We start from the raw sequence: 11,732 nt of genomic DNA on the forward strand, positions 1-11,732 counted from the left end.
ATTTCACTGCACATTTATGTGTATGTGACAAATAAATTGACTATTGACTATTGACTATTGACTGCAACCGCAGAAGATGCAACACCTGTCCCTTTACCTCCCCCTTCGACTCCATCCAAGGACCCAAACAGTCTTTCCAGGTGAGGCATAGGTTCACCTGCACCTCCTCCAACCTTATCTATTGTATCTGCTGTTGCAGGTATCAACCTCTCTACATCAGCGAGACCAAGCGCAGGCTCGGCGATCGTTTCGCTGAACACCTCCGCTCAGTCAGTCTTAACCCACCTGATCTCCCTGTGGCTCAGCACTTCAACTCCCGCTCCCATTCCCAATCTGACCTTTCTGTCCTGGGCCTCCTCCATTGTCAGAGTGAGGCCCAGTGCAAATTGGAGGAACAGCACCTCACATTTTGCTTGGGTAGTTTAGACCCCAGCGGTATGAACATTGACTTCTCTGACTCCAGATAGTCCCTGCTTCCGCTCTCTCTGCCCTCCCCTTCCCAATTCTTCCACCAGTCTTCCTGTCTCCGACTACATTCTATCTTTGTCCCGCCCCCTCCCTTGACATCAGACTGAAGAAGGGTCTCGACCCGAAACGTCACCCATTCATTTTCTACCAGGATGCTGCCTGACCAGTTGAGTTACTCCAGCATTTTGTGTCTACCTTCTACACTCAATAAATACTCTGACTGATGACTGCCAAAAGCCTTTTTGACCACCTTATCTCCCTGCGACTCGATCTTCAAGGAACCATGCACCTGTTCTAATTTATTTTAGTGTAGTTTAGTTTAGAGATACAGGGTGGAAACAGGCCCTTCGGCCCACTGAGTCTGCGCTGACCAGCGATCCCTGTACACTAGCCCTATCCTACATGCGAGGAATAATTTCCAATTTTACCGAAGCAAATTAACCTACAATCCTCTACGTCTTTGCAGTGTGGGAGGAAACCAGAGCACCTGGGGAAAACCCACGCGATCGTGGGTAGAACCTACAAACTCCGTACCGACAGCACACATGGTCAGGATCAAACCCAGGCTTCTGGCGCTGTAAGGCAGCAACACTAACACTGCACCACTGCTTGGAATCTATGAGGACGTCCGGATATCATAGTGATTCTAACAGTTTGATCTTATTAAAATGGCCTGGGTTAATTTCATGTATGGAACCATTTATTTGTAGGAAGGAACTGCAGCAGCTGGTTTACACCAAAGAAAGACACAAAATGCTGGAGTAACTTAGCTTGTCTGGCGGCATCTCTTCAGAAATGCAGCCTGACCCGCTGAGTTACTCCAGCATTTTGTGTCTAGAATCATTTTCTATTGTCAAGTCCACTTACTTCCGTTGTACATGATATATTGTTGTTACATGATATATCCGTTGTTACATGATATATAACTTATTTAATTTGTTCATTGTGTCAGAATGTCATTATTAATATGAAACTCTAGTAAATAATTGTAATACTATTGAAGCTATTGAAATTGTGCAAATTTGGAATGTAAGCAATTCTATTATCAATGGGATATCAAAAATACTCATACAAGTGAATATACGAACTATAATTATACGCCTTCATAAATGGTAAAGATTATACTGAATAAGAAGGAAAATTTATTTTCATCAGATTTAATCAGTTCAGCTATTTCGTAAGAATTGAATTTAGTTAAATGAAGAAAGGTGGTTGAACAGCTAAAATACTAGATATGCCAATGATTCTAGTGAACTGTTTTACCATAGATCAATCTAAAGATAGACACAAAATACTGGAGTAACTCAGCAGGTCAGGTCGCACCACTGGAGAAAATGGGTATGTGACATTTTGGATTGGGTCTCTTTTTCAGAAAGTACGCAAGACAATAAACTAAAGTCCCCTGACATCTGTCTGAAGAAGGGTCTCGACCCGAAACGTCACCTATTCCTTCTCTCCTGAGATGCTGCCTGACCCGCTGAGTTACTCCAGCTTTTTGTGATACCTTCAATAAACTAAACTTAAACTCTCCCTCACCTTGAAGAAGGGTCCCATCCCGAAACGTCACCCACCTATCCAAAATTAGGTCTTCAGGTCTGAATAAGGGTCTTGACCCAAAACGTCATCTATTCCTTTTCTCCAGAGATGCCACCTGACCTACTGAGTTACTCCAGTGTTTTGTGTCTATCTTTGGTACAAACCAGCATCTGTAATTCCTTTTCATTAGATCAAACTAAATGTCTGTTTCTTCTTTGCTCTTTTGTGTCTTATCAAAATTTAAATCAAGACGTTTGTTCACTGTGGAATGGGTTTAGAAAAGACTGATATCAAAGCGAACTAAAACATGCATAGTATAGAAGATGAAATGTGCAGGGAGGAATTGCAGATGCTGGTTTAAACCGGATAGATTAAAAAAGCTGGAGTAACTCAGCCGGTCAGGCAACATCTCTGGAGAAAAGGAATAGATGACGTTTGGGGTCAAGACCCTTATTCAGACCTGAAGACCTAATTTTGTGACCTGAAGAAGGATCTCGACCCGAAACGTCATCCATTATTTTTCTCCAGAGATGCTGACTGACCCGCTGAGTTACTCCAGCATTCTGTGTCTATCTATAGTACAGAAGACATATTTTTCCCTGAGCAACTGTTCAACGTTATTGAAATATCATATATATTAATATTCTTTCTATGAATGGTAATGACTCAAAGAATATCATTCATGAATATTTCCTCCACCCTTTTGTCCAGTAACTTTGTTTAGTTGCTCTTGAGAGATGACATTGCTGCAGGATAAAGCAATGGAGATTGGGGATAGCGTTTGGGGTGGGGTCCAAGGTGATTATGGTATAACATATCTGGCTATCAATACGAGCCTAGGACAGAATGGATGGACAATACTAGTATTTTCCAAATATGTCCTTTACATAATATCACAAAAAAAAGATCATTTTCTTAATAACGTCCATAACATTAAATAATATTTTGTAATAGGAGGTATCAACTGATAAGGATTGTGATATTTCAATTATGTTGCAGTGCGCTGTACGATTTTGACCAGCAATGATGTGTTACTACTTTTAACTCAAGTGTTTACAACGGTTTTGCATGTCGATCACCAAGACAAATTCCTCTGTCTATCTTGCGGCTGTAAATACACAATAAATCCCGGGGCCTGAATTTTTTGCATCTTATTCTACACAGTGGTGCAGCGCTGGAGTTGCTGCCGTACAGCACTTGCAGCACCAGAGACCAGGGTTCGAACCCGACTACGGGTGCTGTCTGTATGGAGTTTGTACGCTCTCCCCTTGACCGCGTGGGTTTTCTCCAAGATCTTCGGTTTCCTCTCACACTCCAAAGACGTACAGGTTTGTAGGTTAATTGGGTTGGTGCATGTGTAAATTGTCCCCAGTGTGTGTAGGATAGTGTTTGTGTGCGGGGACCGCTGGTCGGCGTGGACACGGTGGGCCGCAGGGCCTGTTTCCGTGCTGTATCTCTAAACTAAAATGAACTATTCACTTGTATAAGGTCACATCCCATCGGCCCTCTTTCTAGGTGAAAAACAAACCTCAATTCTTCCTCATAAAAAGGGGCAGCACGGTGGCGCAGCGGTAGAGTTGCTGCCTTACAGCGCCAGAGGCCCGGGTTCGATCCTGACTACGAATGCTGTCTGTATGGAGTTTGTACAATCTCCCCATGACCGTGTCAGATTCCCCCCATACTCCAAAGACGTACATGTTTGTAGGTTAATTGGCTTGGTATAAATGTAAATTTCACTAGTGTGTAGGATGGGGCTAGGATATGGAGATCGCTGGTCGACGCAGATGGGCCAAAGGGCCTGTTTCCACACTGCATCTCTATCTCTATCTATAAACAAATCCAGCGTTCCCATATTAGGGAATAATCCTGGACCATTTTCAGTATAGCCTTCAAGTTTTCAAGCTTATCTGTCTGGTCACCGAAACAAAAGATGGACACAGTCGAAACCCAAAGACGGACAAAGATTTAGAAATGATTTATTTATGATTGGACATTATAGTTCTTTCCCTTCATCATGTGGAATTTTCATGTTTGTGCTTAGATTTAAATTTCAAAGGACACACAAATTTTGGAAGGTACTTTAAAATTACTTTTAATTCATACACTGACACATGTAAAAGATAAGCTTTCATTTATATAATTCCTTCCAATGTGCACAGCACATACACCACAATATTAAACATTAGCTGTATAAAACTACAGACACATATTGATGGGTTTAAAGTTTAAATATCATATGACAACTATATCAAGTAGTACTTAAAAAAAAACACAGTTGTCAATACATCCCAAGGCATAACTTATGGGGATGTGCAAGACAACCGTTCAGTTGAGTATGTTTAAACAGTTGGCTATCACTGAACCATTGACTGTATGTAATACCAAGTGTCTGTTCAAAACGCTGTAGTAACCTTGACCAAAACCAAAATAGCTTCGTAGAATAGGAACAATAGCTGAAAATGTACTTTGAAACAGCGTGGGTTCCACTGAGATTTTTCACATTATAACAAATTGATTGGAGTTCAGAAAACAATGTAGTTGGCATATTGTCAGAATTTCTCATTTGCGTGAAAATAAAAATTGTACATTATATTTTCCTGTTAATGATGCGTAAATTAAATGTTGAAATTAAAAAATCTAGCAGGACATCACTAAGATATTAATCGATATGATTTTTTTTCATTCCCCTCAAAAATAATGTGGACTTCATTTACACTTACAACATTTTCCGATACTCTTTCATTTTTTTTTATACAATATCCTTAAAAAATTCAATATTTGTATTCACTGCTGATAAGCAATTTTTGTTCTACAAGGTTCCCAATTCCATTGTTCGATTCAGTTATGGCCTGAGACTTAAGTTTTTTTTATCGGTAATGCTTAAGTGTTAGAAACAATTAATCAACGGAAAGCCTTGCAGGCCCCTCAACAGACAGGAGACATTTATGCCTTAGGATGGTGTGACAATGTTTGACTTTGTACATATAGTATTGGAAGGAGCACTTAACGCCAGTAATTCAGTCACCAAACATTCACAAACTAACCTCACCAAGGGGACAAGCAGGGGATTAGAAAGTAGACGCTTTGACAAGCAGACCACCACATACATGCAGCAAGAGTGAGCCTTGTCCTGGAATATTTTCCTCGCATCTCTGTGTGTTTTGGTTCTGAGCAGATTTCTTCCCCAAGGTCAATCTGCCTCAAAGATTTAACAGCTTTAAAAGTTCGAGTAAGATGAGTAGCAGCTTATCGAAGGGAATGTTGAAAACTGAACTAATCGTTGCGAATGCCGGATCCATAGGTGTCAAACCCAAGATTTAGTGTGACATTTTATTTTCTCTCGGTTCGTCATCGCAGCAGCAAGGAGAAAAGCAGAAGACATTTTAACAAGGACTTTAGAATTTCTGTCTGCGATTTATGGCAGTCCCCATAAGGACCACGTAACCAGACCCTCCAATTCCAGCTCTTGATGGGATGGCATTTTTGTTTTTTTGTTTCCTTATCTCTCCAAACTCTGAAAAGGGTGTGTTTTTTAAATTCTCTCTCTGCATTTCTCCCGAACAGATTGTTTGAATTTAAAGTGTGCTGCTGTTTTCTTATGCATGGAGAGTCGAGGTAGGGGGGGGGGGGTTGGGAAAAATATATAAAGAAAATATAGGGTTACGCAATGGCCATATAGTGCAGTCCAACAGCTGTCTGCAAATATTTTCACCATGATTATCCCTACTAAAAGTAAATCACTGGGTAAAGATAGCTCAAAACGTGACAAGGCTGAACTAGGATGCAATGGAGCCCTCCCGGCTACTTTTGGCTACATATGGTAGCGTGTTGACTTAAGATCGCCAACAATATTTCAGGGGCAAGCGCTCAGTCCAGCCTTTGGGAGGAGACTATTTTATTCAAGGCTCTTAAAATGAGGTAGATAATTTCATCGAATTAAGGAATGGAAAACTATATATTTTTTTTAAAGAATGTATGTATGTATGTATGTGTACCTCCTCGACAATACTGCTGGAATTAAAATCTCCTGAGGGTCAGAACAAATATCTTGCCTTCCTCCACCAAAGACCTTGAGTGTGAATTAGATTTTGAGGCATTAGTACACTAATGATACATGGTCCCAACTCAGTTATCCTCTGCGGTGCTATAAATGGGACAGAGAGTCTTCCTTTAAAAAAAAAAGCTTTTTGTGTGGTCATTTTGAGGGGCTGAAACGCTGAAGCTTGTAGGCAGGTTAAGAAAAGCTTCTGACCTGAAAATCTGACAAAGATTGACTGCGAGGGAGTTCACAGTTCAGCAGTGGCAGATCTAAAAACGGATTTGTCAGGTTAGTACCGCAAGACTGTACTTTCCATATCAGAAGTGGACGGATTCCATTGAAATTACACAGCCAACTGGCACACAAGGGACACAGATACCAGGCATTGTTAGGAGCAGACACACAAGAAGCGGACACTTACCAAAAACGTCAGGGGGTAGCGAAGCCTAAGACTTAATACTTTGAGAAACAATTCGAATTTTTAAAGACAAAAAGGCAAACACACCACGGATCTCCATCACACAAACATTGATCATGACAGTGCATACCCATTGTAAATAGGGATCTTCCATTTCACCTTTTCTAAACAAGATTTAACCGCACACTTAGGACAAATTTCAAAACACACGCACACAAAGCACAATGCACCACTTATGTTTTGCCCGACAGATAAACTTTAAGAAAAAAAAAAAATCAGCAAAACTATAAATAAACTTTCTGAACAAAATATACAGATTTAAATATTTAGTCACAATTAAGTTAAATATATGATACACCTATTCGTCTTGCATGAAGCTTTCCTGAAAGTGCACCGACTGAGGCATTAACTCACACCCCCATCATTCTACTGCCCAGCTGAGGCTATTTCTGAGGCTTGCCCTTCTCACATTCTCGGGAGAAAATGTGTCATCGTCATAACAGGAGACACTCTGTTGCCCTTCTTGGTTTTGCCACTCCCGCTCAGTGCTATGTACATGTTGGGGTACTCTCTGGACTCATAGGCATTGTAGTTGTTGGGCAGGAGAGTCTCGTTGAACTTGCATTCGTCGCTGTAGTACACCTGGAACACAAGAGGACAGTTCTTGGTGGGAAGGTAGACGTCAACAAGCTGGGTTTGGCTCAGCGGGACAGGCAGCATATCTAGAGAGAAGGAATGGGTGGTGTTTCGGGTCGAGACCCTTCTTCGGACGTCACCCATTCCTTTTCTCCAGAGATGTGTTACTCCAGCTTTTTGTGCCTTCAGTTTAAACCAGCATCTGCAGTTCCTTCTTACACGGTTCTTAGTGGGATCTCTGCATCTGCCGAATCCATTATCACAAGGCCTTAGATTTGCATTTATTCCAAAAGTTACAGGGGGAAAAAAACTATGCGTGCAGGGTAACGTGGAAGGTTGGAAAGGCTCGGGATATTTGCTTTAAAAACTGAACAGATGACATTATTCTGGGTCTGGGGAATGAACGCTCATAAATGTCGTTTTCTCCATTACTTTGCAATAGGATTAGATGCCCTACATCGCATGCACCTAAATGCATTGTCTGGGATTTCTGACGGATCTGTTCCATGGAAGGTATCTGGATTTCAAGGGAGAGTGTAGGAAGTGGCATTAAGGCGGAGAATGTGTTCTGCCCTTTATGAGTGGGCCAAATGGCCCACTATTGTTCCCATTCCCTACGCTCTTACGGACGTTAGAAAATCCGCACTCATTCTCCCACCGAATGGACCAAATAAATACACATAAAGGCCGATCTTACAAATTGTGAATGGTCCGATTCCCAGCAGCCACTTGAGAGGTCGGCAGCCACTTTGTGGGCATCGCTGCAGCTGACTCTAAGTACTTGCTCGCTCTACTTTGTGGCCTCTGATCTTTCATATGGTGTTGCTACGAAAGCAATATTCGTGCATGGTGGTGTGCAAGTGTGGCTTCGTCAAGCAATCCCGGCGCTCCCTTTATTGAATGAAACCCCTGGACCCTTCGTGTGTGTGGAATACGTTCACATATATATATATATATATAGGTGTCACAAAATGCTGGAGTAACTCAGCGGGTCGGGCAGCATCAGAGATGCTGCCCGATCCGCTGAGTTACTCCAGCATTTTGTGATACCTTAGACAATAGACAATAGGTGCAGGAGGAGGCCATTCGGCCCTTTGAGCCAGCACCGCCATACAATGTGAACATGGCTGATCATTCTCAATCAGTACCCCGTTCCTGCCTTCTCCCCATACCCCCTGACTCCGCTATCATTCGATTTGTACCAGCATCTGCAGTTATTTTCTTACACTTCATATATATATATATATATATACATGTGTGTGTGTATATCCTCAGATAGTGTTATGAAGTTCTAGCACACTAACAGCAGATAGCTCGTTTGCATAACTACGGATCCGTGGCTACAGATATATATATATATGTATATATTTGTAGCTATATTTGGTAATTATAAAATTACCAAAATTATTTCACATTAACTTCAGCATTACTGGCGCGTGTTAATGCTGAAGCCTTTTCTACCCCTTACTTCACCGGCTTGAAACAGGGGGACATTCCCCTCGCCAACGATAGCTAGAGTCTACACAATTCAGATCAGAGAAAACACCCTGACTGGAAACTTCACACGTTGTGTCGTTGGTGAGATTAATGCGGCTGCAAGTTCCTTTTGAATAGTTTTTTTTTTAAATTGTTGCTGTTTTTGCAGCAGGAAAGTCGTGGCACGACTTGTTCAGAAAGAAAAGAGAGGCTTTTAGACACAATTCTCCAGGGGGAAGAGATGACTTCTCATATGTGGGAAGGCGACTACATGGGTGGTCCACTTTGACTGAACCTATGTTGGACTGTGGAGGACAGGAGATGCGTGTGCTGGCTGGAAATGCAAAGAATGGTATGCACTTGAAAGACGGACATGCGGATCTGTGGGAGTAGCCTCTATCTATATTTCATCCACCACCCACAATAAACGCGATACGGGGTTTCAAGAATGCAAACCTCGTCCAACAACAACAAAAAAAAGATAATGCACGGTAGATTTTCAAGAGTGGCGTCTCAAGTTCACTTGCATTCGCCCGGCAAGTGTTGTGAACTTTCTCGCAGCAGACCGACGCTAACATAACTCGTTTTTGTATAATTACCGATCCGTAAAGTTTGCCCTTGTTGTTCATGGCGACAAACAGGCCGCTTCTGACCCCCAGGAGGCTGACGACGCCTCTTTCCACGGGAGAAATCTCTAAAACGCCTGTGCGGGGGGAAAAAGAGAGACAGACAGACACATCAGGCGGCGAGCTGTCGATTACGTTCATTGCAAAGAACTCAGCCAGCTGAGGGTTTTCTGAAGCCGCCTCAACAAGAGCGCACGGTTACAAAAAGGCTGCATGCAAACGGTGAAATGCTGGTAGTTTTAAATCGCCTGAGAGGTGAGGGCATTTGTACCGGTCAAGGCGTCTGTGCGAGTGGAAGGGATGGAGGGAGGGAGAGAGGGAGGAAGGGGAGCGACAGTCTCAGAATAAAGGGGCCATTTAAAACTGAGGTGAGAAAAAACTTTTTCACCCAGAGAGTTGTGAATTTATGGAATTCTCTGCCACAGAGGGCAGTGAAGGCCAAATCACTGGATGGATTTAAGAGAGTTAGATAGAGCTCTAGGGGCTAGTGGAATCAAGGGATATGGGGAGAAGGCAGGCACAGGTTATTGATTGGGGACGATCAGCCATGATCACAATGAATGGCGGTGCTGGCTCGAAGGGCCGAATGGTCTCCTCCTGCATCTATTTTCTATGTTTCTACATCACTTCAGAAACAAGACGCCTTTAGGGATTTCAAGCAGGCACAAGGTTTAGTGGGAAGACAGACACACAAAACAAAAAATGCTGGAGTAACTCAGCGGGTCAGGCAGCATCCTTGGAGGACATGGATCGGTGGCGTTTCGGGTCGAGACCCTTCTTCAGACTGAGAGTTAGGGGAGAGGGTAACGAGAGGTGCAGACGGACATGTTGATGGGTGTAATGCAAGGTGCCTTGCAATGGGGTTATCCAGTCTCCAATCCCCATTGTACCCGGAGCAGAAACAGCGTGCATGTTCTGCCCCTTTAAGAACATTAAATCAGAATCCCCATGCTTGACAATCCCACGGAGACATAACAGCAACAAGTTCTACCGCGGACCTCACAGTCCCAGAGCGCCCATGCAATAACACACGCTTCAACCCCTATCGCCAAAGGGCACTTGTAAGCCTATGTTGTCTGCGATTTGTACGTTTGCACATAAATAAACAAATAATGTGGTTTCCCCTTTCTTCTCCTGGCGCGCTGGGTGCAGAAGGTGTCTCGACCCGAAACGTCACCCATTCCTTCTCCCCAGAGATGCTGCCTGACCCGCTGAGTTACTCCAGCTTTTCTATGTCTGTCTTCGGTGCAAGTTCCTTCCTAGACGCTCAACAAAACTGTTGACTGCAAAAGTCAACCAGAGGTCTGACAACGTTTTTGTCAACGTTAAATAAATAAAGATTTGACGTCCCCAAAAAGATACAACCTATCTAGCTATAAGTAAAGATAGACATAACATGCTGGAGTGGGTATCCAGAGATGCTGCCTGCCCCGCTTAGTTATTCCAGCATTTTGTGTGTCTACCCGCGCGAGTAACTCAGCTGGCCAGACAGTATCTCTGGAGAAAAGTGTCCGAAGAAGGGTCTCGACCAGAAACGCCACCCATTCCTTCTCTCCAGAGATGCTGCCTGTCCCGCTGAGTTGCTCCAACATTTTTGTGTTAATAATCTTCGGTGTAAACCAGCATCTGCAGTTCCTTCCTGCACATATCAAGAAATAACAAAAGAAGACAGGTACAAAATGCCAGAGTAACTCAAGGACAGGCAGCATCTCTGGAGAGAAGGAATGGGTCGAGACCCTACTTCAATAAACTTTGACATGTATTGGCACAAGGAACTGCAGATGCTGGTTTACAGGGGGGAAAAAGCACAAAGTGCTGGTGTAACTCAGCCGGTCAGTCAGCATCTCTGGAAGTCTTGGGTAGGTGATGATTCGGGTCGAGATCCTTCTTCGGGACAATGGACAATAGACAATAGGTGCAGGAGGAGGCCATTCGGCCCTTCGAGCCAGCACCGCCATTCAATGTGATCATGGCTGATCATTCTCAATCAGTACCCCGTTCCTGCCTTCTCCCCATACCCCCCTGACTCCGCTATCCTTAAGTGCTCTATCGAGCTCTCTCTTGAATGCATTTGGAGAATTGGCCTCCAGTGCCTTCTGAGGCAGTGAATTCCACAGATTCACAACTCTCTGACTGAAAAAGTTTTTCCTCATCTCAGTTCTAAATGGCCTACCCCTTATTCTTAAACCGTGGCCCCTTGTTCTGGACTCCCCCAACATTGGGAACATGTTTCCTGCCTCTAACGTGTACAACCCCTTAATAATCTTATACGTTTCGATAAGATCCCCTCTCATCCTTCTAAATTCCAGTGTGTACAAGCCTAGTCGCTCCAGTCATTCAACATATGACAGTCCCGCCATTCCGGAATTAACCTAGTAAACCTACGCTGCACGCCCTCAGGGAGATGCTGGGACAAGATGGAGTGGTAGAACACTTACTGTGGGGATTCTCGCTGTGCGTGCCATTAATCTTTCCGTCGGGCAGCACTTGGAGGTGAAAGCCGATGCCCACGTTACAGTAAAGGCGTCGCAGT

The 11,732-nt window shown here is 43.4% G+C and overlaps 1 protein-coding gene across 1 annotated transcript in view; it reads right to left on the bottom strand.

Annotated features, from left to right (window-relative positions):
* Positions 1–6,926: 6,926 nt before the first annotated feature.
* Positions 6,927–11,732, bottom strand: part of fgf4 (fibroblast growth factor 4) — a 5,018-nt gene continuing 212 nt past the window's right edge. The window contains exons 1-3 of the mRNA XM_078414867.1: positions 11,638–11,732; positions 9,173–9,276; positions 6,927–7,103 (exon numbers count right to left, since the gene is read on the bottom strand). The exon at positions 11,638–11,732 is cut by the window's right edge and continues 212 nt beyond it. Of these exons, the coding sequence (XP_078270993.1) occupies positions 6,927–7,103; positions 9,173–9,276; positions 11,638–11,732 (376 nt within the window). The remainder of the gene's footprint in view (positions 7,104–9,172; positions 9,277–11,637) is intronic.

The sequence above is a fragment of the Rhinoraja longicauda genome, chromosome 18 (assembly GCF_053455715.1).
Source record: "Rhinoraja longicauda isolate Sanriku21f chromosome 18, sRhiLon1.1, whole genome shotgun sequence".
Lineage (NCBI taxonomy): Eukaryota > Metazoa > Chordata > Chondrichthyes > Rajiformes > Arhynchobatidae > Rhinoraja > Rhinoraja longicauda.